Source organism: Chelon labrosus (assembly GCF_963514085.1).
Source record: "Chelon labrosus genome assembly, chromosome: 11".
Taxonomy (NCBI): Eukaryota; Metazoa; Chordata; class Actinopteri; order Mugiliformes; family Mugilidae; genus Chelon; species Chelon labrosus.
This window is the reverse complement of record NC_140344.1, coordinates 23,785,066-23,811,870: the sequence shown is the minus strand read 5'-3', so window position 1 is coordinate 23,811,870 and position 26,805 is coordinate 23,785,066. Positions and strand designations below refer to the sequence as shown.

Sequence of the window (26,805 nt, the reverse complement as noted above, 5' to 3'; positions counted from 1 at the left end):
GAAGGCCCAGGCGATAATAAAGGACACAACCCACCCTGGACACTCAGTCTTTGAACTACTACCATCTGGTAGATGGTACAGAACTCTGAAGGCCAGTACTAATAGACTGAGGAACGGCAATAACAGTTGTTATGTCATGCCAGTGTCCATAGTCTTATAGTTTTGTACATATTCTTTTTTATTCTAGTTTCCCTTACATTCCTTACCTTATTTATTATTTTTATTTTTATTTTATTTTTTACTGCACCTAAAAGGGAACTTCAGGCCACCTTAATTTCGTTGTACCACAATGACAAATAAAGACATTCTATTCTATTCTATTCTAGACAGCCTCTTGGCTTAGGACCGACTAAAAGAATTTAAAGGTTCTGAACTCTCACAACAGCAATCGCTACAACAATTTAGTGTGAGACATCCATGAAACTTGATGTCTTAATAATAAACAATTTAAAAAAAAAAAAAAAAAAAAAAATTGTCCAAATGGAAGAAGCAGATTCTAGCTGACTTCTCGCATGAGTCATACTTTCCCCATTGTGCTATTAATGTTCATCTTCGACCTTTTATGACTACAAAATGCACACGCCTTTCAAACTTTACCCAAGATTACTCTGATTACCTCATTTGGGTATTATTGTCACAGACTTTTAAAGGTCTAACCAGTTATATTCTGCAATTGTGTAAAATTGGTGCCCAGTGGTTGCAGTCATTTTTTTTTGCCTCCACTGAATTTGAACCGACTGTGTTGCTGCAGTGTCTCTGCCCCGGTGCCATGTGGACATAAATAATGGATATGTCAAGAGTCATTACAGCACTCTGGGATGCCAAGCGGGTTACTGAATGTACACAGCAGAAAGTCATTGCAGACCATAGACGGCAAGAGATGCCTTTGCTGTCATTTTATTTGCTGATAAGAAAAACCTATTATTCAGCCTTTTTAAAACCACAATAATTCATTATATCACTACAGAGAAAGGTCAGATTTGGACAGACTGTGAAAGTGTTTAAAAATATATATATTTCTATTAATTTATTATAGAAACAAGACAACGAATAAAAATTTATCTGCACTATTCATCTCAGTTAACCGAACCCATCAGGCACTTATTTATAGAATTTCAAATATAAATGTAATGCTGAATTATCTGATTGTCTCCTAACCTCTATTTGTTATTACTATTATTACATATTTCACAGTATTTCTTCTCCGTTGCTTCATACTCGCAGTGTCTTAATGATCCGATTTTCCACCGCTGTCCGTCTTATTTCCTTTTCCCCCCGACTCATCCATTCAACCTGTGCTTCTCTCGTTTGCTCTTGCGGTGAATATAACTCTCCAACCTGTTGTTCTGTCTGGTCACAGGCTTTCATTGACTAGCGTCAGGGAGACTCAATTAAAGCAAGAGAGAGGAAAAAAAATAAGATTAACAACGCACACTTTTACCCACAATGCCCAGGGGGCTCAATTTATCTCGGAGAATGCTCAAGCTAAAAAAAAAAAAAAAACTGTGATTGACACCTCTAACCTTCATTGGGGTGTAATCTTCATCTTTAGCACTCAGAGATCTAATTAATTAGGGGGAATCTCATTTCCTCACTAATGCAACTGGACAGAGGCGTGATAGAGGAGGGAGCGGAGGCAGGAGGAGGAGGAGGAGGAAGATGCTGAGGAGAGGAAGGACTGAGATGGAGGGTGAAAGGAGGGGTGCCGTATTTCATCAATGCCCGTGAACGTTGTCCACCTTGTTCATTTCAGGGAAGAACAAGCGAGCGTGAGGTGGTTGGGTTCACACCAACTACAGCGTATTGATTACAGCTGCCAGAACTCTGGCTACCGGCCATCACATAAGGAGACACTGCAGTAACACTCTTTATAATGGGATCTCTTGGTAATGTACTCAAGTGTTTCACTTTCTTTTCTGGACTTCTTTTTTTTTTTGGGTCAAAGTTATCATCTATGCGAGAGGAAGTGTTACTGGACTGTAATTGGTTTTGACTTGTTGCTGCACCGTAAACAAAATGTTCTTTCCTTTACAGGTTGGTCACAATAAACTCAGATGACTCAAAAAAAAAAAAAAAAAAAAAAAAAAAAAAAGAGAGAGATTGGAAAATCCACTTGTAGATACAGTGATCTGGCATAACATTATGACCACCTTCCTAATATATAGGTCTCTCTTGTGCCTCCAAAACAGTTGTGACTCATCAGAGAATGGACATGGGCCTTCTGAGGGTGTCCTGTGGTGTCTGACAACAGGATGTTGTTAGTGGGGGCCTTTGAGGGGAGGGGCCTCTGTGGATCATCCCTCAGATACTTGATCAGTTTGGGATCTAGTGAATTTGGAGGCCAGGTCAACACCTTGTGCTGTTTTTCATGTTTTTTTTAGTTGTTCCTAAACTGTTTTTTGTGTGTGTCTGTGTCAGGCTGCATCCTGCTGGGGATGGCTGCTGCCATCAAGGAGTGTCATTGCTATGGGGTGGGGGTGCCTGGTCTGGTCTAGGTGGGTGCTACACGTCTAAGTAATATCCACATGAATAAATGTCAGGTCCAAAAGTTTCCCAGCAGAACAATGAATATTCAGAAGATGATAAATGATATTCACTTCTCCTGTCAGTGGTTTTAATGTTGTGGCTGATAGGTGTATATACCTAGGCATGGCTATTGAGTTGATTTCACAACTTATGAAAAAGTCTGTACTTGTCCTTCAGAAGAAAAAACCAGAAGAGCTAGGTCTAGCTAGCAAGCTAGTAAGATCTACATAACGTTGCACAGATCTGACCTTGCTTTCCTCTGCCACTTCCGTTCATTGTTGCACTGGTTCACTAAGGTGAACAGCCAATCAAAGTTGTCTCTCTTACCAACGGACTCTGCCGCTGTTAAAAACATCCAATTTTTACCACAACATATGTACAAACCTACAACCCAACAGTGGCTAACATCCAACTGTCCGCTAGGTGCGTCACAACCCTAAGAGCTAAGAAGAATAAGTTAACAAATTATGGTGACATTGAGCCATATCCTCCTAAGTACTAGCAAAAATGTGCTATTATTATATCCCATGAATATGAATGAATGAATGAATGAATGCACCCAAGGATTCACAGCACAAATGAGCTTACTGGATGCTACTTAGAAAAAAATAAAGAAAACAGGAGGACAGAAAGCAATATCGCACTCTATCTATATGTGTCAAAGTAGTATGCCTGATATAAAATTGTATATCCCCTCCACTCAAAACAGTTTTGCCTGTTATTTCACTGGGGTGTCTGACCTTCACTGTGAAGAATGATGTATCTGCAGAGCTTGTTTTCACATTCCTCTGGTGAAGAGAGAAGCTTTCTCTTCGCTCACCTTAAAGATTAAGCCCTGCGTGTATGGGCGTGACTGAGTACGGGACATCACAACCAGTTTGGAGGCTATACTTAAAGGCAAGTGTGATGACGAGTGATGATTACAGGCTTATTTGTTCAGATGTGATATTATCGAGAATCACTTCAGATCTAAAACCGTTGTCAATTGAAGTCAGTTGCGGAAAAAACAGACTTTGTTATTGCTGTTATTCAAAGAGCAGTACTCGTGTCACAAACATGTCTGGATGGGAAATCTGTAACAAACATGTAATCGTCTCATATGTTAATGTGATACTACATTCATCTGTCGTCTCATAAAGCAATCATCATTTGATTATCATCATCAACACTGGAGTCTTCCAGATTAGTTCCCATTTGAATTAATTTCAGACACTAAAAGCAGCTGAAGGTCAGCAACGCACACACCAGACATGCAGGCACACAGGCCAATACACGCATAATAGTGCTCCTAATGTTTTAGCTAGATTTAAATGGAAACGCAAATCAACCTAAAAAAAAAAAAAAACAAACTGAAAGAAAACTGTCTCCTGGCCTCCATTTGAATAAGGCTCAAAGCAAGATTTACAGTAAGTATACACCGATCAGGCATAACATTATGACCACCTTCCTAATATTGTGACCCCAAACCTGTCCTGACTCATCAGAGAATGGACATGGGCCTTCTGAGGGTGTCCTGTGGTGTCTCTCAACAGGATGTTGTTAGCGGGGGGCCTTATTCAGTATCAGTATCCCTTACATTTTAAGACAGGTGTACAAGAAAGCTAAAATCACCACTTATCAACAATCAACCACTTATAAACTACAATTGGCTTTATGTACAGCTGCTCTACTTCCTGAACTTCAGCCAGCTCCTTTGTTTCCTGTCTGCCATTATTGGACAAACTGATTAATCCAGGTGTGCCTGACCTCAGTAGTCACAACAACAATAATCGTGGCTGGCTGGTCTTCAGTCTGCTGATGACCGAGTTATTTATTTGAGGGTTGTGGTTTTTTGGCAGGAGGAGTGCCTTCTCTGTCGTGGCGTCCATCATCCATCTCTGTTTCTTTCTTTTTTTTTTTTCTCTCGCGTTGTCACTCATCATCTGACGTCACACACTAACCTCGCGACAACTTCCACCTACAGTACCTGTAGTAGGCTGCTTCAGATGGCAGTTATCGCGAGGCTAGTGACAGAGCTCAGATTGGGAATGTTGTTGTTTTTTTGTTTGTTTTTTTCCTCGCCCGGGCCCGGGGTACTATTATTTTTTTTAATAACGCAGGTTAAAATACGGGAGATTTATGGAAAAATACTAATACGGGACTTCCCCGGCCAAAATGGGATACTTGACAGGTATGCTATGGATCCTCCCACTGATACTTGATCAGTTTGGGATCTAGTGAATTTGGAGACCAGGTCAACACCTTGATGTTTCTAAACTGTTTTTGAGTGTGTGCCTGTGTCAGGCTGCATCCTGCTGGGGATGGCTGCTGCCATCAAGGAGTGGGGGAAGCTAGTCTGGTCTAGGTGGGTGGGTGTCTGAGTAGCATCCGCACAAATGAATGCCAGGTCCAAAAGTTTCCCAGCATTTTACTGATAAAACATGGTCAATTATTTACTTAGGTGTCATGTGGCTGATCGATATATCTGTCAAAAAATGTGAAATATTCCATGTGGTCTAGTTTAAAATGCCTATGAATATATTTCACATTTCTTGTAGTCTAAACAGACTGCACTTCATTTAAAAACTGTAGGTCCTGATTCTCTCAGTTCTTGCAGATATGCACTTCTGTGTCTTCAAATTACTTCTGCAAAACTCTGAAGCTTGTGGCCACAGATACGGTTGAAAAAACATTTCAGCAAGTGGTGAATACAAAGTATTTGGGCTTCATTGCTGTGAATAAAATCACTATCCTGTTACTAAACGCTGCTCCCCGCCCTGCCGATCTCTCTCTCTCTCTATATATATATACGAACCTCACCACATTCTCATTTCACCGCTGAGCTGCTTCTCTTGGTGGATATTGAACCAGGACACTCTGATCATACATCCCTCTTGTCAGCCTCCTCTCAAGCAGTGCAGAGCCACACTTCTGTTTCTGCTTTACTCCATATCCTCTCCCAGGACGTCTCCCAACTCATCCGCTCACACCTTTCCAATCTCCACATCATAATAGGGGAATGAAAGAGAGTTTATAAACTGAAGTGTACATCAAATCTGCTGTAATGAAATCTTATCAATGTGTTCCCTGTGCTGTATTATTTGCATATAAATGACATAATATAATAACTCTCCGGCCTCTACCTGGGAGGAGTAAATATTTCTCTGTCTGCTTTGTCTCGTCGTCGTGACACCAGGAAACGAGATGCTAATTGAAGAGAGGAAAGCATCTTTATGTGACGACTGACATTCAATTATGTTTGGGGGATCAGATTAGGTGGTGGCCCCAGAAATGTTTGAAAACAACATTTTGCAGAGCGGCAACTCCGGAGGCAGCCGAGGATGTAATTTGAATGGCTGTTCGGGGGCCCGTGCTGAATGGCGCTGCTCTGAATGGAATCACTATGCTATGACCTGCGAGTAATTGGATGTCCACAGTGAAGTGTTGACAGAGGAGGCTGGGTTGACAGAAACAAAAAAAAAAAAAAAAAGGAGACAGACAGTAAGGCGGGGAAACAAAGAGAGGGAATAGCAGAAGATGATAATAAGCAAGAAAAACTACGGCAGCGAAAAACAGCGTCGGCGAAGAGAAAAACAGAGCAGCGGGGCGTGGGGAGTGCAGGGGAAAATGGTGGAAATGGATGCGGTTTTCCTCGAGAGTGGAACCCGCCAAAGTTTCAGTTGTCATTCATCACTTCGCACAGGCACTCTGGCCTCAGAGCCAAATAAGCCATTAGACAGGATAAGCTTTCTTGTCAGCCGAACACTGTCAGGATGCGATGCTGCCAAGGTCGCACCAAACAAACGCCGGGTCGCTTTACTTACAGCCACCATGGCAAAGTATACCGCTGATCAGGCGTAATTGACTGCTTCTATCTACCCGTCACTCTGGATTTGCACTAGTTAAGCATAACAGAGTGGATAATGGAAAGTAAAGACATTCACATGGCGGCCGACTGGAAGACGTAATCTACAGAACACACAAGCTAAGATCCTTCGCGGACACATGACGCCTCAGCAAATATTATAACCCAGCAAAGAGACCATTTTTTGAGCATACAACACAAAAAGGTTGTCAGCTGGCTCAGACTGAAAAAACTATTATTCGGTTGCGCTGTCGTTTTCAGGCGCAGATGGTTTTCCAACAACACTTATTCGTTCTACGTGAAAGTCACCTTGCCTTAAAAACAACCAACAAAAACAAAACTATTGTCCTGTTTTGGATGTGCTTGCAGTATTGTCTGACAAAAACAAGATTGCACAAGCGCTCATAACAACAACTCCACTGATGAGCTGGAAAAACATAAGCGGGACTCGGAAAGAACTGTTTCATCGACTGTAGACATCACAAACACGTGCAGACACACACACACACACACACACACACACACACGTTCATTTTATCACCATGTAATTCACCTTTGTAGAACACGGAGGGGGACGGAGGGGTCGGAGGACTCCATCGATTGGCTATCCTGAGCAGTGACAGCTCCCAGATTGGCCAGAGAGCATTAGGGAGTCAGAAAGTCACACTGCCATTAGCAGTCTGTCCTCTCCGGTTACAGCCTGCCTGCATACGGACACTCCATAGACTAAAATAGATTACAATGATAGGTGGGTGTGTGTGTGTGTGTGGCATCAACAGATGTGTGTCTAGGAAATGTGATCATTCTGTCTCTGCGCTGCAACTTCAAATATATTCTGCAGCACGTCGTTCGAGCCAATGTCATTAGCGGCCCCTCTCATTTTTCTTTTTCGGCGCACGACATGACGTCTCGGAACGTCTCCTCCTCGTGTCCACATCCCAGTGAACATCTTTCACTGCGCCCGAGTGTCTGCGCAGCCGTGTTCAAATGGTATCTGTCTCAAAGGTTATTGTAATTGAGGGTATACGAACAAAAATAACACAGAACGCGCCTTGTGTCTGTTTAAAGGTCCATGCTCCTTACAAGAAACTGTACATACAGAAGCTTACGGCAAATTAATCACAAGGTTAGACCTTCTCCATCTTCCTATCTCTCCTCGCTTCTCTTTCTGATTCACATCTCCGCTCCTCTGGTTCTCAAGCGTCCAAAAAAGAATTGCGGCAGTCCTGATGTGACAAAGGGAGGTGGTGCGTGAAAGCACAGTTGACTGAGGAAACTAGGGTTAGATTGGTAAATCAGCCAGCTGAGATATGGAAAAAAAACGGGTTTTATGTGCAGTGCAGGCTCAGCATGAAGCATCTTCCATCCAACACCTCTGGAGGTGTTTTGTTGTCACCGAACAGCTAATTTATTAATTCTTAGTTCTATAGCCACGCACGTGTAATCACACAAAAGATGAAAACTCGGGTTCAGCTACATCTTTCAGAGACATAACGTCACCCACTGCCTCTGTCAAGCCATCATGTGCTCGCCCTCACAGGCCAAGCAGGGTGCACCATGCTTATTAGACCTTTTCCTTTCCTTTCCTTTCCTGTCAGACCTAATCAGAAACAATAAGTTAAACACTAGAAACCCTCCGCTTTGTGTATTGACTTTTCATTTTCAAATTAACATTTATCGACCTGTGTAATTAGGTTTAATAATAAAAGAATTCAGGCTTTTACCGGGTAAGTGGAAGCTGCACAGTCGCAGCTCACAAGTAGAAATTTCCAGTTTTTCTAAGGCAGCAGGTTAACATTTTTTGTAAAGTAGCCCAATCAAGAGGGATTCCTATCTGTATTCAGTGAATCACGTGAACGCTACTTCATCTTTTCAAAACTGGCCGCAGCCACATTAGCTGTCAAAAATTACAGCCTGCCATTGATCCGACGATGCCGCGTGTCAGAATAATATTAGACAGTGAGGGGAGACATGTCTAAAGTAAAGCGAGAGGGGGAAAAAAAAAACGGAGAGCAGTGGAATAAATGTGCATATCAAGACAGGATTTTACGCCTCAGAGAAAGCACTAGAGGGAAAATCAAACTGATTTCAATGTGACAAAATAGATTTTCCAATTTTCCTCGGATTGCTTTCTGCTTTCCCGGGGCAGGTGAGGTGTCTATCCAAACACTCTTAGAGCTGAAATACATCTGAAGAATTTAAAAGGAAAAAAAGGAGGAATGTTTGGCTATTTCTTGCTTTTTGTTTCCTCCTCCTCCTCGTCTTGATGTGTAAAATTATCCCGGTATCTTTGTCAAAAAACACGGAATATTGCAGACATGCACCGCGCATGCCGTCTGCAAAAGCTGGAACCGATGGGCGTCACGCTGCAGTCATATTTATATGGGAACGTGCTGAAGTGGCTGGTTTTAAACCAAGAGAAAGAAAGTTTAAAACATTCCTTCTGCACGTCCGTCTGGCTTTCTCCAGGCTTTTCTGTGCTACGACTGGACTTCAGCTAAAACCCAAAGGAAAAAAAAAAAAACAGCACACTTATAAATGATGGCTGTGTGGGGATGAGGGGATAGATACTTGTAGATACAACATGAAGCTTCAGGCTTTTGCTGCCTTTAGCTGACCGACTCTGCAATCATGTTAAGACCATAGGGGGCTAGTATTACATGCATGTGATAGTCATGCCTGTTTGGCTGTGCTTCCCCAGGGGAGAAAAAAACACATGGACATTTTTTCTCTTCAAAAGCATTAAAAATAAAGGTAAATGCTGTAGCTTAACAATTCTGACAACCTGTGATCCAAATAACATCTTAAATGGGTAAAAAAAAAAAAAAAAAGGCTATGTACTATTATAGATTACAGCAATAATCTTTGTCCATCAAAATAAAAGGAAATCTGACAAGAGGAAAATGCATCTAAGGTGTTCATTACTTGGAATAACGTCCAATGTGGTCCTGCTTACACGAGCCGTTTTCACACATCAGACAATGTCTGGAGGATCAAGTCCAGATTTGCCACATTGCATGCAGCAAACCACTGGACTGAACCTGACTGACAGAAGCTGTGAATGAGTGAAGGAGGAGGAAGAGGAGGATCCATAACAATGTCTGTTTTTAGACTGATGTTAGTGGAACGTGTCTTTGGACGTAATGGCAATATCAACATGCGTGTATAGCAGAATACAGACAGGCAGACAGAGTCTTAAACAGCTATAGACATCAGACGTTACTCAGAATTTGTAGCAGGCATTTGGCAGGATGATGTAAATGACTAGGATTAGGCAGAAAGGACATGAGTAGGATTGAGAAATTGATCCGAAAGGCTAGACACGTGATCGGCAGGGAGTTGGAGGCATTTGCGGAGGACACTGGACAAACTGCTCTCCATCGTGGACAATGCGTCACACCCCCTACACCCCCTACAGGGGAAGCGGGGCTCATTTTCCAACAGGTCCTGCAGGACTTCACTCACACCATTCTCAGTCCAGCTGTACAACAACTCGCCTTTCTGTGACATCTATGTTATTAATGTTAATGCATATTACTGCACCTTATTAATCCTTCCTATGTGCAAATTTTGTAATTTTTTTCCTATTATATTTTACTAGATTTTTACTTTTATTTAATTTTTTATCATTTTATAATTTTTTAACCATCTTCAGCTATTTTACTTTTTACTCGTGGTTCTCAAGGGTGTTTTTTTTTTTTTTTTTTTATGTGCAACTGAGCCACTGTGACCAAGCAATTTCCCTTGCGGATGAATAAAATCTAAAAGTCTAAGATTACAGCTTGGATACAGCTTCTTCAGTTTATGTCCAGAAAATCCCAGGACTGCAGTGGTGGTGCGAAATGGCTCTTTGAGGACACATGACTTAGGATCCAGGCTGTGATCGCTCTGAAGTACTTCTTAATAGCCTCAAAACTTTACAACTTGTAGAGAATAAAATGAAAGAAATAGTTCAACCACATATCTGCACACCAGCCTATCTTGGTTTAAGAAATCCTGGTTGTCAACTTTTTGAAATATCCCGAGAGATATTCATCCAAAGCCTCACTCTCACCCCTCCTGTCACAGAGAAGAAACCACAACATCTCTTAAATAATTTGGTCTCTCAACCACCTCACAAAGGCGGCCGTTAAAAGAGCTCATTGCATCGATTACATCTCATATCGCCGTACTTTTAATCAATTAGGCCTCTATTAAACAGTTCGCTGTAGCTCGGGGATTGACTCATCAGGGCAGTTAGCCGCCATGGTTCCAACAGTTCCGGATGGGAGGTTTTCAGCCCGGCTTGTTGGACACCACCAGAGTCGGCGGATGAGTGTGTATCACCTCAATTAAACTATTCGCTAAGTGTCTGACAACAGCTAATATTTCTCCTCCAGCGGCGAACCCAATCGATGTTCTGGCATTCGTCACCCTGCTGGAAAAGCAATCATCCCGTTGTCTCGCTCTGGTTAGACGGAGGGAAATGGAGAGACGCAAATCTGGCTTCTGCGCCTGCTCGCTGGAACTCGCTACCTCTACCTCATGCAAAGAAAGACACACACACACACTGTATGTGCACATCCTCACTCAGTTCACCGACAGCGGCGGTGACATGTCAGGAAATAGAAGTTTCATTTCAAAAACGCCTGTGACAAGTCTGGGACGTGCGACAACATCCTGTCCAGCAAACACACACAGTGCAGAGCTACACGCCACACACACACACACACACACACACACACACACACACACACACATTTAACCCACCTCTCTATCAAGTAACAGCGGAGAGATGACGGTGACAATGTCGCCTCTCTCCGCGTCAATGTAGAACATGTTGGGTGAAGGTTTGTCTGGGGACTGTCTGACGATGTTGTAGCGCAGCGCGGCGTTGTCCGTGTTGGGGTCGTCTGCGTCGGATGCCGTCATTGTCATCACGGTGGTTCCTGGAGGAGGAAGGGAAGACAAAGAGTTAAGTGAGTATGGACTTGAAGCATTCTTCTCATGGAAAATATGTGACAGGCAAATGCAGAGGTCATAGAGAGGCACCGTGAATAATATATTTTTACCGGAATCAAATGCTTTTAACTCTGGAGGCAGTGAACTAATAGCAAAATAAAATGATTAGATCACATTTATTATCTTAATAGGAGCATTTTTTAACAGTATTAACAAAACATCCTGGAATAAATTAACATATGGAACATGGAAACAGATTTTGGTCTTATTTGCTCAAGCACAATGAGCACATTATCGCATTTAAATAATTGCTGAAAAATGTATTTGCGCACATTTTCAAATGACTGTTTTTATACACACAAATACACATTATATACATATAGGTTTATATATATGTGTAGATCCTCGAAAAGCACGCTCGCTTTCCCCATTAATGTGTTTTCTCCCTCGCGTCAGCTCTAACAGCGGGGTGCTTTTTATTTAGTAAAAGGAAGGAAAATGGAAATCCTGCCCACAGCAGCCGAGATGAAACCCTCACCCCTCAATCTCTCCCTCTCTCTCCCTCGTCAGTGATGAGACACTCGCACAAACTACAAGCACACGTTCAGAAATGCACACAAGCAAATGCACGGATATTCACATCACACACACACGAATAAAGACCATATTAAGGATTGTCTCCCCTGAAAACTGTTTCCCATTTCTTCAGTGCAGGCACAAGTGTCTATTAACTGTATTGTCATCAAGTCCCCATGTTCTCGAAGTTATTAGCTTGCAGTTCGAATCTAGTTAAGTATTAACCGCCTGGATAACACTTGGTTCGAAGTTTGACTCATTCTAAGGATGACGTGTTTCTGCATTCTGATGGGAGCAAACTGACACAACGAATCAGTGTGAATCATAGACTGTATAAAGATGAACGGTGGAACTAGTCCTCAAAAGTTAAAGCAAGTAGAGCTCCCCCTGGTGAGTGGCTGCAGTATAGGTCCAAGCTCCACCCTCCTCCATGTTAGCTGATGGGTCTTGGACCAAACTAAGACATCAAAAAACATGTCAAATATTTATTTTTTTCCAAGATGGTTCCTGTCATTTTAGGTAGTTAATATAATGTCAATGTATGTTCAAGTGTCGATTTTTTTGGATAAGTTTTGTTTTAGTTAGTTATTTGACGCTATAGAAACAGGATGTGACATAATGGCGACTACCAGCTGCCATGCCCATCACTCCGTAAAGCGGTCCTGTGGGACCTTGAGAGCTGCAAAAAGAAATTTTAAAAATAAGTACAGTGTATAATCCAGCATTTCCTTTTAATAAGGTAGAGCAGAGTGCAGTATTGATTGAACGAAAACACGACTGAGTCTGGTGGAAGTGTGGGCGGTTTGTTGATATCGAGGCTCTGCATGGCTCCACTCTGGGGCCATATTGCGCAGACTCTGGTTCCAAACTCCCAAGATGCCGCCGCCCATATCCCCAGGAAAATAGAATCAGCTTGGTCAATGTAAGGAAGTGGGGACGCATTGTCCATATTTATATACAGTCGTGTGAAGTATGGTGTGAATGATGATCACATTCTGTTTCTGATTTCAGTGTTGTAACAATATGGCAGCTGACAAAAAAAGTTTTTTCGGTATAACATCACACATCACACATTGTGCTTCAGGCTTTTACTGCATTCATTTGTTATTTAATTATAGAGATATTTGGGGTTTTGTCCATCTGAATCATTACGAACAACTAGTTTACATGAAAGAAGGTTTGTGTCAAGGAAGTTGTCTTGGGCCGCTCCTGCACAAATCTTTTACAAATGACATCCTTTAGCATTAAAACCTTAGTTAACCACAGTTAGCGCTGCTGACTGTGGTACGTTTAGCAGAAGCAGCACTAAGTGAATCAAATAGAAATCTAAACTGGGAGGTGAAGATAGTTGAAGAATGGATCAAAGCTGATTTTGAAAGAGTTTAAAACGACCAGCGTTGTAATAAGAACATGATCCTTCATGTTCAAAAGCCTGATCTCAATATGAATAGTATGTTATTATAACGATTAGAAGGAGTAATCACTGACTACGAATGATTACGGGACAATCCCATACAGAGCGCAGTAATTCAGATAGGGAATATGTTGAATATGAGCAAAATATCAGACGCACACAAAAAAATTCAACAAGCAATTCGACATTTGGTCTTGCCACCTGGATTATGGCTCAGTAGTAATGCAAGACAACGGCAGCTGGTCCAGAATCTAGTGCCATGTGTAGCTTTACTTCCTGGTTGACAACAAAGCTTACTTGTGGTTTGTAGTATAAATATATCACTATAGTCATTAATGTCTTCTTTTTTTAATAGAAATGCAATAAACTATTGTTAAGTACAGACAACAGGTTGTTGCACTTTTCCCAAAATCCACAACTACATCAGTTCAATATACACTTTTCTACGAGATCACGGATCAGTCTGAGCCTGTCTATGTTCTTTGTGCTATTTAAATGATGTCAGTAGGTACGTTTAGTGTATCATGATGAAGATTGTGAATGTGTGTTTTTGTATTGTCGCTATGTACAGTATGTGAACCCCGGGAAGAGTAGCTGCTGCTACGCAAAAGCTGATGGGGATTAAATGAGCAACAACAACAAAAAAAAGTTTTGTGTGTTTTCTGGAAAGAAATCCCCTTCAGATTCTTATTTGACCCACATACTTAACCGCACATTCCACTAAGCACCAGACAGCAGTATTGTGCGGCACGGCTCATAAACATCGATCTCTTTTCATGCAGTGCTTTGCCGCAGTGCATTAGCCAAACTACTCAAATAAGACAAAAAAGGCTAATGGGAAATATGCAAAGACTGCACTAAATAATGGCATCTTGTAGTAGCACATCTTCAGTCCAGTTGAAGGTAATGAGGGGCAGAGAGGTGTGGGTTTTATCCCCTTGGCATTTGCACTTCAAGGTGAACTACTAATGGTTAAGTAAACCGGTAATCCTTTCTCTGCAGAATAATTACACAGTCCCATCTCCTTCATTACCTTTACTCTGTTCCACTTCACACCTCGAAAGCCGCACAATTCAGGGATGACTCAGAGCGTGCACACAAACACACACTGCGGCACGCGTGCGCACACACAGTTTTGCGCACGGGAGCCACAAACCGGTGGCAAATTAGAGTGTTAAAAAAGGATGACTGAATTGGTTATCTTGAACAGATCTCGGTGAATTATGTTCTCATTCTGCTGGGGAACAGAGCTCCTTCCAACGCAACACAACTGCATTACATTTTATGTGATGTCGGAGTCAAGCTGACCTCCTTCGATGCTTACGGCGTTCATCAGATACCATAATTCCACTCACAAATGAGGATGGCGTAACCATCGGTAACCATAATGCTGTGTTGCCCGGGACGCGACACGACCATCAGCATCAATCAGCCGATGATAAACATCTAGCATCCTGTAACGCGACAATGGGGCTGGGTTTTAACTGCACTCATGTCTGTTGTGTTTAATCATACGACGATATCATGCGGGAGGCCTCGGTGAAGACTCATTGCCCCCTCTTATCGGCTCCATCCTCCGCCAAGAGCCACAGCCCAATCAATCTTAACTGTATTGGAAGGCTATACGGCGGGATGGATGTGAATTCGTGGGGCTGCCATTACATCGCTATCGCTTCAACCCATCTCCCGGGCTGCAGGATGACACAAGCTCAGACCAGAAAAAGTCTTAGAATAAAGATGGAGATAGCGGCGAGAGTCTGTAAACACTATGTGATGCCTGTGTTTCATCGTTAATGTATAATGAGGGGAAAAGAAACAGCGGGGCCATGAGGTAACTCACGAAGAAGTCGCACAAAAACACGCAACGATTGACACATAAAAAAAAAAGAAGAAAACACGCAGATACACATGTTGTGGATTGATTTCATCACACAGGCTGGTGGGACACAAGGCTGTTGCCTACAGCTAACTCCTATATCTTTCTCAAACACCAAGGGAAATCAGTGGGGGCCAGCAGATCTGTGGGGGCCACCAGGGAACCGACATAGAGCAAAAAGCCAAGATGAAGCAAGAGAAAACAGACACGACAGAAAAAAGAAATAAGAAAAAGGGTAAGTGTGATCCAACAGTAGTATGTCTTTGAGTCTACTATGCGAGCATGCACACGTTCTGTGTTGAGACGTATCTGCATGAATGTGAGTGATTGGAATTTCACTTTCAATTATTCAGCACGCACAATGGAGACTCTAAAACGAGGCATGGGATTTCTATTAATCAGAATCTAGTCGCAGAAAAAGACCAGAGAGGTGACCCATTCTATTCGCAGGAGATCAAAGGGGGTTCAGAGATGAATCATCTTATCCAATACCAACGCCACGGCACAATGAATGATATATTCAAAGGCAGAATGTGGCGAAGGGGAAGTAGTGGCGCAGATAAGTGTATATGGAAATGCGAGAGAAAAATCACGAGAGGAGAGAAAAATTAGGCATGGTGAAAGAAGCTGGACAAACTTAGAAACGATCATTTGGTTAACCTACAACCCATATCACAGGTAAGACCATTTACATGTTGAATATCCTGTTATCCTTGATATAGCTTTGGTGTCATTTGGAGTCGTTCGGACGATTTAAATCCTATTTAAATCCGCGTATATCCATATAGTGGGAGTGACTGGGGCACCGAAATGCAGCCTCCAAATAACGCATTATCTGCCGCGAAACTTGTTCATTTCACCAATATTTTTTTTGATATGCTAGTGCTATTCCCCGTTGAGTCCAGAGTTACCTGTCATCTATTCGTGGACGTGCAGCTGTTTCGCAGCAGATAATGCGTTATTTAGATACTGCGTTGCGGTGCCCCAGTCACTCCCACTATGTGGATATACGCGGATCTAAATATCGTCCGAACGACTACCAAAGTTATATGGGTGAGTAAACGATCGTATTTTATGCCAGAAATAAGGTCCAGGTTGTAAAAAACGGTAATTCCCCTTTAAGATCTGGGCTTTGACTCGGCCATTCCAGGACTCTCCATTTCTTATTTTTGAGCCAGTCCTCTGTGGATTTACTCATCCATCCAAAGAACATTATTCCAGAAGTCCTGGTCTTTACCTACACTCTCTGTGGCAAACTTCTGTCAGGCCTTTTTGTTTTTCTTAGATAGCAAAGGTTTCTTCCTCGCACACCTCCCATTAAAGTTAAACTTATTGTTGGGGCATGCACTTTCACATCAACAGTAGCAAGAACCTGCTGTAGGTCCAGTGATGACATTGTAGGGATTTTGGAGACTTCTTTTAGGATATTGCGGTCTGCTCTCGGAGTAAACTTGCTTTGACGGCCAGACTTGGGCATGCTGGCAGTTGTTTTGAATGTCCTCCACTTGTAGACTATTTTCCGGACAGTGGAACGGCCTCACCAGACTCAGAATCTGCTACAATTTTCTGTCTGATGACCTCAGACAGCTCTTTTGATCTCACCATGGCGTTCACTCTCACTTCAACAGTCAAGAGCGCACCAAACTAAATGTCTGAGGTCTCAGGAGGGCAAGCCTCCTTCAAAATGGTAGCGGGCAACGATGTTCTGATCACGTTCACCTGTCGTGATAAACCTGTGTGAGTTTAGCTGTTTTAACTGGGAGTAAATGTGGTTGTGTCCAAATTTATTCCCATCCATCCATCATCATTAAAATCTCAATAAAAGAACAGCTGTAAATAGTAATTGTGGCTGAATTCTTTTTAGCTGTTACATTTTCAGGGTCTTTGTATTCTGCTCACCATCACACAGCCATAGCTTACTGGGACACTTGAATAGAGTCATTATTAATAACAACTATGTTGATTGCCAGTAGGACAAAACAAAAAGTCTGTCTGCTATGGCTAAAACAGTATTCATCTTGTTGATGTATACTTTCTTCCTATTATGTTAAAGGCTCACGATATATATATTCAATATCTATTAAGTTTAGTGTTTTTTTCCCCCCAATAGAAATCCTATGAACAATCAGAAGAAAAATATTCAGATAATTGTGAAAATCCAAACCAGGTAAGTTGTTGAACAGATGCAAAGAATAGCTGTGTAATGTGCATGTAGTCAATATACTTTTCATCAAATCTCATTGTTAATGAAACAACTATTCAAGGGAACGTTTAAAGGCAGCAGTTATGTCTATTAAGCACGGAGGTGTGATCGCTGTGAAAGTGGTGCTAGTGCGTCGGTGAAGCAGCCAGCAGCTATCGTCAATTTGCCTGAATTGTTCATTGTTCTCTGCCTGTGTACGCTGTTTGCCTGCCCATTGTCGCCGCTACACCACACTGTCTCCGTGTCCTTTGTTAAACCTGTCATTTCAAAGAGATGATTGCAGATATCTGATTTTCTTTAAATCACATCACTTCATGCATCGCTCTTGAAATGTGTCCCCTGCCAGTAGTATTCGCTGAGTCTTCTTAGATTTTTATTTTTCACACCGATCTATCGTTTGCTCTAGATTTGAAAGATTGAACGAGACCTCAAAGCGCCCTGGTCACAATATCAGCCTGGGCACATTCGTAAGTGACATTGAAGGTTTAATGGCAGCTTGGACAGGATGGATTTAAATTTATTTTATTTTTTTAACATGACCCTCAGTCCTGCGCCACCAGTTCATTTATTCTACCAGGCTTTAGTCTGTTTGCCTCCTTACCCGTCTGGTTGCCGGTCTACCACACTTAAATTCCCCTGCACTATGACTGTAGCAAATGCATTTCAAGATGGCCTCCTGTCAAGAACACTGTGGCTTATCCTCCAAGGCGAGAAACAGAAATAAAGAGGGGGAAAAAAAAGAAGCCAAATAAACACTTTTTAAACGTAGCCGCTAGTTAAAGATCCTGAGCCTCTTGCTACTTTCTGGGTTCGAATCCACCGGCCGACTGGGGCCTTTCTGTGTGCAGTTTCACCCTGTGCCTGCGTGGTCATGCTTGTTGGGTTAATTGGTGATTCTAAATTGGCCGTAGGTGTGCATGCGAGTGTGAATGGTTGTCTGTCTCTCTGTGTTAGCTCTGCGATAGACTGGCGACATGTCAGGGGTGTACCCCGTCTCTCGCCCAATGACAGCTGGGATAGGCTCCAGCCCCCACAAGCGGCTACAGTAAATGAATGAATGTATTGATCCCTCATGGGGAAATCATGTTCCTGCTCTTCGACCCATTCATTCACAATGTAGTGTGAACAGTCGGGGCAGTGGGCTGCAGCCTCTAAGGCGGCCACGCCTGGGGAGCAATTTGGGGGTTAGGTGCTTGCTCAAGACAGACACGGGGGGGAAGCTGCATCTCTAACCACTACATCCCACAAGTTGCTGTCAGAAGTGGAATTTGAACCCACGTCTCGAGGGGAGAGTGCGACCTGACCACAGCGCCTTAGACCACTCGGCCATCCTGAAGTAAAAAGGTATCATTTAATTTGAGACAGAGGTCGACGTATATTGTAAGACTTATACTGAAAGAGGCATCTCTATTTCCTCAGGGCTAATGTCGTTTAATAACTGCCGGAAGCTGGTGGGCATCACTTGTGCATTCATAGTTTTTTTTAAAAAAAGAAAGCAAAAGTCGAAGATTCTGCAATGTCACGCCTTCATGTTGGCTCTAATGGCTGCAGAGTGAGTTTACCACAAAGCAAGTAAAGATTTCTTGGCTTTCATACAGCGTTTATGAGAAAGTCCTTCCATCCCAAACTTCAATCATGGGATTTCAATTCAGTCCAGAGATCCAGAGATCCATTTGCAGCTTGTTTCAAATTTTAATATTACAGTTTTCAAAAAGTTTTGACGTTTCAGTTGGTCAGAAAAACTTCTCTTAATAAATGAATTTAGACGCAATAAGAGCAGCAGCTGAAGCCGTGTACGCGGAGAGCCGTTGTGCGGCTCGGCTGCACGGAAAACTAAATATGAGATAATGAGCTCGGAGCTGACAGCCGAGTAAATGAAGTGAAATGCGGTCCAGCTGCCCTTTCCCGCCTCCCTCACAATGCTGTTCCTTCGTTCCATCTTCTCAGCGTGTGTCTGCTTAGGCCTCAGCTGGAGAACCGGCAAAAGCAAGATTATATACAATTTACGGGAGACGCAACCGGTTGCAATCCATTCCGAAAACAAGGTCAAAATACAGATATTTAGCGTCTTATTATGAAAAGAATCACTGTGATATATATACGCAGAGTGTTCAGATTGAAGGGTAACGTAAAATATCTGGGATAGCGCCGATGCACAGTTTCAAATGAGTGACAGAAAGGACGGAGTTATTTTTTCCATCGCAGCATACCGGTGACACATTTGCTAATGAGAATATAAATAACATCAAGGTAATGAACAGAGGAGCCTGCCAAACAACTTCAGAGTACGCAATGACAATCAAAGCTCGGTAATGAAATCACATCTTAACTTGATAATTGAAAAAATAAATGAAGTGCATTGAATCATTTAGACAGAAAAAAAGAGCGAGAGAGCAGGAGGACAGCGTAAAGAGAGGAGTGAGAATGAAGGCCAGTGAATGCTTTCAGTGTGAATATGCATGAATGTGGTTATTGGGTCAAAGTCTCTGTGGACCAGTCATTTATTTTTATTTATTTATTTTTTTTTTGTCAATTAAAGCCCCAAATGCCCTTTCTCTGGTGACAGCTCAAAGCAGTTAAACTACCACTAGAGACTGAATCATAATCACAGACCACTTACAGTTGTTACATGAAGAGTGCTTAACAGAGACAGGCCAAAACACTGTCCTCTACATTCTACAGCAAAAGAAAGGAATATTTTAACTGAGATTTCTTTGTTTTTCGTGAATCCAATCATCTGCACTCTTCATTTCTCTTCTGATCTGGTGTCACAGTTATATTACAACCAATCAACAAACTTTATTTTTGGTTACAGGCAGTTCATAAGTATGTTGTAACCTTAGGACTTAACTCCTCCGAAGGCAGCACTAATATGATTTAGCTTTTCATACAAAATTAGTCCAAGTCCAATTTATAATGAACATGAAGTTTATTTTCTGAAATATATACACCGATCAGCCCCAACATTAAAACCACTGACAGGAGAAGTAAATAACATAGCAGCTTGTGACAATTCAATGATCTGCTGGGAAACTTCAGGACCTATGATGTGGAAATTCTTTGCTGTTTGTTGTTGGTGAATAATGAAATAGAGACAAGTTTGATTTCCTTGCAAGAAAAGATCAGTCCCCACCCGAGTGGTAATAGTGAAGGAAGACCCTGAGCTTGGGAAGACATAGACAGGCTTCACACTCCTTTGTCTTCTGCAGGTATCGGAGTCTTGACATCCTCAACTTGAAAATGATTAAAGACAAGGGTCTTTAGACAAGGGAGGTGGGGCATCTCAAATTACACCTGGCATTCATTCGTGTGGATGTTACCGAGACATGTAGCACCCACCTAGACCAGACCAGGCACCCCCACCCCATGGCAATGACACTCTTTGATGGCAGCAGCCATCCCCAGCAGGATGCAGCCTCACACAGGCACACACACAAAAACTGCTTAGGAACAAGTCCAAAAAACATGAGGAACAGCACAAGGTGTTGACCTCGCCTCCAAATTCACTAGATCCCAAACTGATCAACCCATAGGACCCCAAAGGCCCCCCACTAACAACTGTTTTGGAGGCACAAGGGAGACCTACACAATATTAGGAATGTGGTCATAATGTTATGCCTGATCAGTGCATGCACTCTTATAAAATGGTTTCATGTCACCTAATACTAACCTAACATAAAGTAGTAAGAAGCTGGGATCATGTATGTTGAAGATGACCCTATTAAATGTCGAATTATGAGAACACACACCTCTATTAATAGACATTTAATCGTCGCCTTGATCCAGCGTCTGCCGTAGTCATGATCTACGCCTTTTTTATTTTTTTATGATAACCTGAGATATGTTCATTCTTACTCATTAATTTTAATATAGGCAGCTGTTTAAAATTGTGCACTTGGACATGAAATCATTGTGAAACCACACACATCTTATACTCTCATTTAAAATGTGTCACTTACGCATTCAGTTACTCTGCCATACCTGGAAGCATCTATTCTTTATGGTTCTCTATTCATTTAGTTTTCTTTCAATTGGTGCACTGACTAATGGCCGATTCTCTTAATTGCCTGGTATTAATAAGGACTATGTCGCTCTTTAGATTTTAGGCTTATAAATGACCAAAAGACGTGGGAAGATAGAAAAGGTAGAAGACAATGTGTGACTTAGCATAAGCAATTTTTCTTTTTCTTTTTTGCAAAGTCCCATGAGATAATACCTCACTTTCTGCAGGACCACCATTGTCTGGCTCTTTTTGTGTAATCAGTCTCTTAATAGTTGGCATACTTCCTGCATAAAATCCTGTGTGAGAGGTTGTGATCTTTCATTCTAATAGCTCTCCGGGGTCTTGCATTTTGATGAGTTGCCTTGAGCCTTCAGTCCATATTCTTTAGTCTAGTTAAGATGAAAGTCTCACCTCATGACTCAACCTTGGCTCAGAAACTCATCCTTAAAGCCAACTGCGGAACGGAGCGACGTGGTTGGAGGTGCAATGACAGGACACGCGGAGGGTTGGAGATTACTGCGTGCAAATTGTTCCAGTTTTCTTTGACTGCTCGTTTCATTTTAAGAACACACAGCTTTTACAATCCACCCACTACATGACTATGATCGTAATAAGAATTCCCCCTCCACGTCCCAGCGGAGATGCTTCCAGAGTCACTTTTATAGAGTGAGTTGGCCTTTGTAGATCTCGCCAACATTTCTTTATGGTAGCTTCGGCTGGATGAGCATGCTAAGTAGATTCTGGCATGATGTGCTGTTTAACCGTGCACACAGACGGAGATTATTAATTAATCTTAAAACAACAAAAAACACATTCTGCCACTTCTATGCCTTCTCAGATAAATGACTTGTTTGGTGTTTTTTTTTTTTTTAAGGAGCTTCATTGGCAGAAAATGAAAAACATGAAATATTTGGACAGGTCTGTTGGCATCACAGCAATAAGGTAATTAGATTTCCTCTAATGATGGGATCATGCAGCGTTTCTCTGAAATTTCTCCTTAATCAATAGACATGGATGTTTATTGAGTTTGCTGATTACAGACGCAACTGTGCTCCGTGCGTAGCTGAGTCAACAGCTTCGGCGAATCCTGAAAAATATCACATTGCTTTAACCTTCAATTACCACCTTCACTCTTTTCTCGCCTTTTTGTTTCTTGATCAGTTCTCCTCGGCTCCTTGCACCTTATTTAACAGCTTTCCATCCTGTTTTGTCTTCCTCTTCCCACTCTTTACTCCTTTTCATTACTAATACGGTTCTTGGATAAATCTTCTGTTTTTGTCTCCACCCTTTATCATTTCTTCCTCTCACATCTAGTTGACATTTACCTCCTCACTCCTCTGTTTGGGTCATGGGAGGAGGTTGGTTCAGCTGGCCATTATGCTCTGTGGACCGTCTCCCAGCCTCAGGGCCTGACATTTGACTCCTTCATGGGACCTGTAGCATTCATTATGCCAGCAGGAGAGGAGGGGACATGCAAAGATATGCAAATACAGGAAAGACTGAAGTCAACTGGAGAGGAGAACGTCCTGATTGAGACCTCAAATGTAATAGTTGCACGTATATAATACTGGTGAAAAGAATATATCTAACAAACATTATAATTATCCAGGATGAAAGACAAGCTTTGCATATGATCAAATATTTTGGAGCAGTTTACCAGTGTATTTGTTGGGGTTTGCATATTTCTCTGAATCTCCTAAAAAATTAAAGGACCTGCAACTCTAATGAGTAGATGAGTCACACACAGTTGTCAAAAGCATTGCCTGTACAAACATTGCTTCTTTTAGTGTAACTGTGGCATGAATTAAACTGGAATAAAAAGGAGTAAATGCACTAATAAGAGACTGTTTAGCTCCACGGAGAGGCATTGGAGTAACTGGAGGCATTACCGGAGGCGAGCTGGAGAAAGAAACTGCAAATGTTATCTGTGCGGCCTCTGGCAGTTCATTCCACATGTGTGGAGACCAGTAATCACGTTTGCCAATCATTTTTGTTTTTTTGTCAGGCATAACATTATGACCACCTTCCTTATATTGTGTAGGTCTCCCTTGTGCCTCCAAAACAGCATCAGAGAATGGACATGAGCCTTCTGGGGGTGTCCTGTGGTGTCTGGCAACAGAATGTTGTTAGTGGGGGGCCTTTGGGTCCTATGGGTTGAGAGGAGGGGGCCTCTGTGGATCATCCCACAGATACTTGATCAGTTTGGGATCTAGTGAATTTGGAGGCCAGGTCAACACTTTGTGCTGTTCTTCATGTTTTTTGAGTTGTTCCTAAACTGTTTTTGCTGATGCCATCAAGGAGTGTCATTGCTTTGGGGTGGGCGTTCCTGGTCTGGTCTAGGTGGGTGCTACATATCTAAGTAACATCCACATGAATGAATGCCAGGTCCAAAAATTTCCCAGCAGAACATTATATTGTCACAAGATAGTCAGTGTTATTTACTTCTCCTGTCAGTGGTTTTAATGTTGTGGCTGACTGGTGTATGTTACTGTAAGTAAGAATGCAGGGTTGTCCACTAATGCTTGCAGCTCTAACTGTATGATTTGAATGAGTTTTCTCCCAGCAGACTGAACCGGGACTGTAACTGTAGGGACGAGGAACATCTGCATTACATCCTTCCCTCAGAGACACCTCTGTGTGAAATCCACATAATACATAATAGATACAAAGCATACACAAATGCATTCTGACTGAGGTTTAAATATATACAAGCATACAGTCTCACAGATTACATCAGTCACAAAAAAAGCACAACAGTGGAGCCGCCAGTATTCAGTTTTCATCTAGTCCTTTGGGTATTACTCCCACAACAACAAAGAAACGCAATTCATTTCAGAGGAAAAGAAACATATTGCTGTAGATAGATTATAAGCCCCGTAACATAAACAATAATGCTCCATGTAGTCGTTTCACTCGAGGGACAATAAGTTCCAATAAAGTTCTGATAAGTGCTCAAGTAACCCAGGAGGGAGTGTGTGATTCACAAATCCACAGTCTCGCTGCTCGTCCATCACCGAGGCTCCGGCTAATGACTTCACTCACTAAATCAAGACAAAAGATACTTCCCCTTTAAAAGGACACTTCAATTAATTACCCCCGGAAAATCCCCTTTAATTCTGTACTAGGGGCTCAGTGAATAAAACTGAAAACCTATTAGTGGGCATTCATCTGATCGCACCCAGGAAAAAAAAAAAAGGAGGCAATCAGTGCGGCGCAGCTAGCTACAGTACAGCAGAGCAGAGGGACGAGGAGGAGAGGAAGAGTGATGCGGGGCATGGAATTAGTCCGAGCAGTGGATCAAAGCCACTGTATACTGTAGGTACAAAAAAAAGGTCCTCATTTGTTAAGATATTGTTTGCTGCATTTTTACGTGCAGTTCATTAAATCAGCAAAATCCCTTTGATGAACGCTGTCCATTAGCCATGGTTTCTGAATGCAGGATCGTGGAAGAACATAAAATAAAAAAGCTAAGGGGGACGGACAGAAACTTCCATTTATTGACTAATTTGATGCTGTTGTTATTAGACCAAATCTCATGAAAATTTGGCATTGTGATTTCATTATGTGGCGTGTTTCAACCAATACAGAGGGAAGGCGAACGTTAGTCCCAGAACAAATCCGAGCTGTTTTGTTGTAAACAAATTCAACTCAACGGTGCACAGATGACATGTATGACTGTTACTCTTCTGTCCATAGCCACATAATGCCCCCTAAAAATATTTATTTGATTGACCCGGCAGATGTTTGCAGGGGTATAATTAGTTCCCAACAGATCAACTCCAGAAAAACTTTCTCACACAAAAGTTTTAGCGGATAGGGTAAGCTTTGGCCGGACATTTATTGCACATGAAATGTATTTTGTTTGTATGTGCGTGGCATTTATGTGCAGCCCAACATTATGCATCACTGTCCACTGTGGAAATAACATGCAAATGGCACCGGTGTATGATACTCAATCACTAATTAAGAGGAAAGAAACAACACATTTGGTGTTGTGTGGTCACATTGTGCCGCTCTGCAACATCTAGACAAAATGGTTTCTCGGAAGACGTTCCACCTCACCCATATATTTACCTCCCCAAAAGCATGGTGTCATAGATACAGAAGGAGACTATGTGACTATGTGACTTGTGACTATGGTTATGCAGGTAGTGACTGCAGTCAGGCTTACATTTCTACAAAGTAAAAGAATAAACACAAAAAAAATGAAATAAACTGTACCTATACTTGTCCAGGTATCTCTGTGAGTATACACCATCATAAATAGGACATTTAGGAAGACTGAGGACCTTTTGGCCAATCATCATTTCATCCAAAAACGTTAAAGAAGGGCAACTGGACTTATCGAGTTTTTTGAAAACGTTTCAGCGCTCATCCTAGTAGCTTCTTCCCCCGCATCTGGGGGTGTAGCCCATGAGAAACTTGCTTGATACTTAGATGTCTTTAACCCCTAAGGTATGTACTTTGGGATATACCATGACCTGGATGACTGAGAACCTTCACAGACAATCATCACTTTGTTTACACCCTCTCAAAGGTCTGTTTGAGAGTAAGACTTGATTTTTGTTTGGTGAAAGGGTAGGCACTAGGGGTTGCATGAGATCCGATTTTCTAAAGTTGACTGTCAAGAATGCAACAAACTAGTCAAGTTGAATAAAAACACAGAAGAAAGTAATGCTTTGCAATGCTTTGCTTAGAATATTCTAATACGTACAGCCTGTATAAAAACAGGCTGCAACTCAATAGGACCTTAATAAGACTCCACAGCATGTTGCAAATTGGGATAGTGTAGCCGGGTTAAAGAAAATGCAGTTTTCCTCTGAAGCCTTCTCCTTGTACTGCAGCTAAACGTCTAATATGTCTGACAATGACACTGTCGGATGCCTTTTGAGTGCATTGCAGTAGTACTTTTGTTGTATTTCAGGACTGACTTACATATTCTGCATGTCATGGTGGTATGGGCTTCATCCTTAGTGAAGTTTTTCCAGGTTATTGCCATGTGATCAGCAACTAGTCCAGATTAAAGCATCATGACACAGCAGTGAAGTCGACAAACTGACTAGTCTGTACAACCCCAAGTAGGCACTAGGGAAATGCATTATGTCAGCGAATGATCTCAAAAAGATATTAAGAAGTGTGCGACAGAGTGAAAGAGGGAGGAAGCAGATTATGCATGGAGGGGATAATGTGGTCAGTGGAACCACAACACTTTATAAGAGGGTTACAGCTCTACAGGGGGCGATAAGGGAAAGGAGACAAAGGAAACCGTAAGCAGAGCAGTGAGATAATGTCACCACAAGGTCCAGTGGATAAAACGTACTGTACGGAGAGGGGGAAAAGCAGGAGGAAGAAACATGAATCTAACATTTTTTCCCGCTGCCTGCTGAAACCGCCTGACCTTATGATAAAGTCGCTCTGAAAT

At 42.0% G+C, this 26,805-nt stretch overlaps 1 protein-coding gene across 1 annotated transcript in view; it reads right to left on the bottom strand.

Moving 5' to 3' along the window:
- Positions 1-26,805, bottom strand: part of cdh13 (cadherin 13, H-cadherin (heart)) — a 254,830-nt gene that overhangs the window by 114,225 nt on the left and 113,800 nt on the right. The window contains exon 6 of the mRNA XM_084555537.1: positions 11,120-11,298. Coding sequence (XP_084411663.1) covers positions 11,120-11,298 — 179 coding nt within the window. The remainder of the gene's footprint in view (positions 1-11,119; positions 11,299-26,805) is intronic.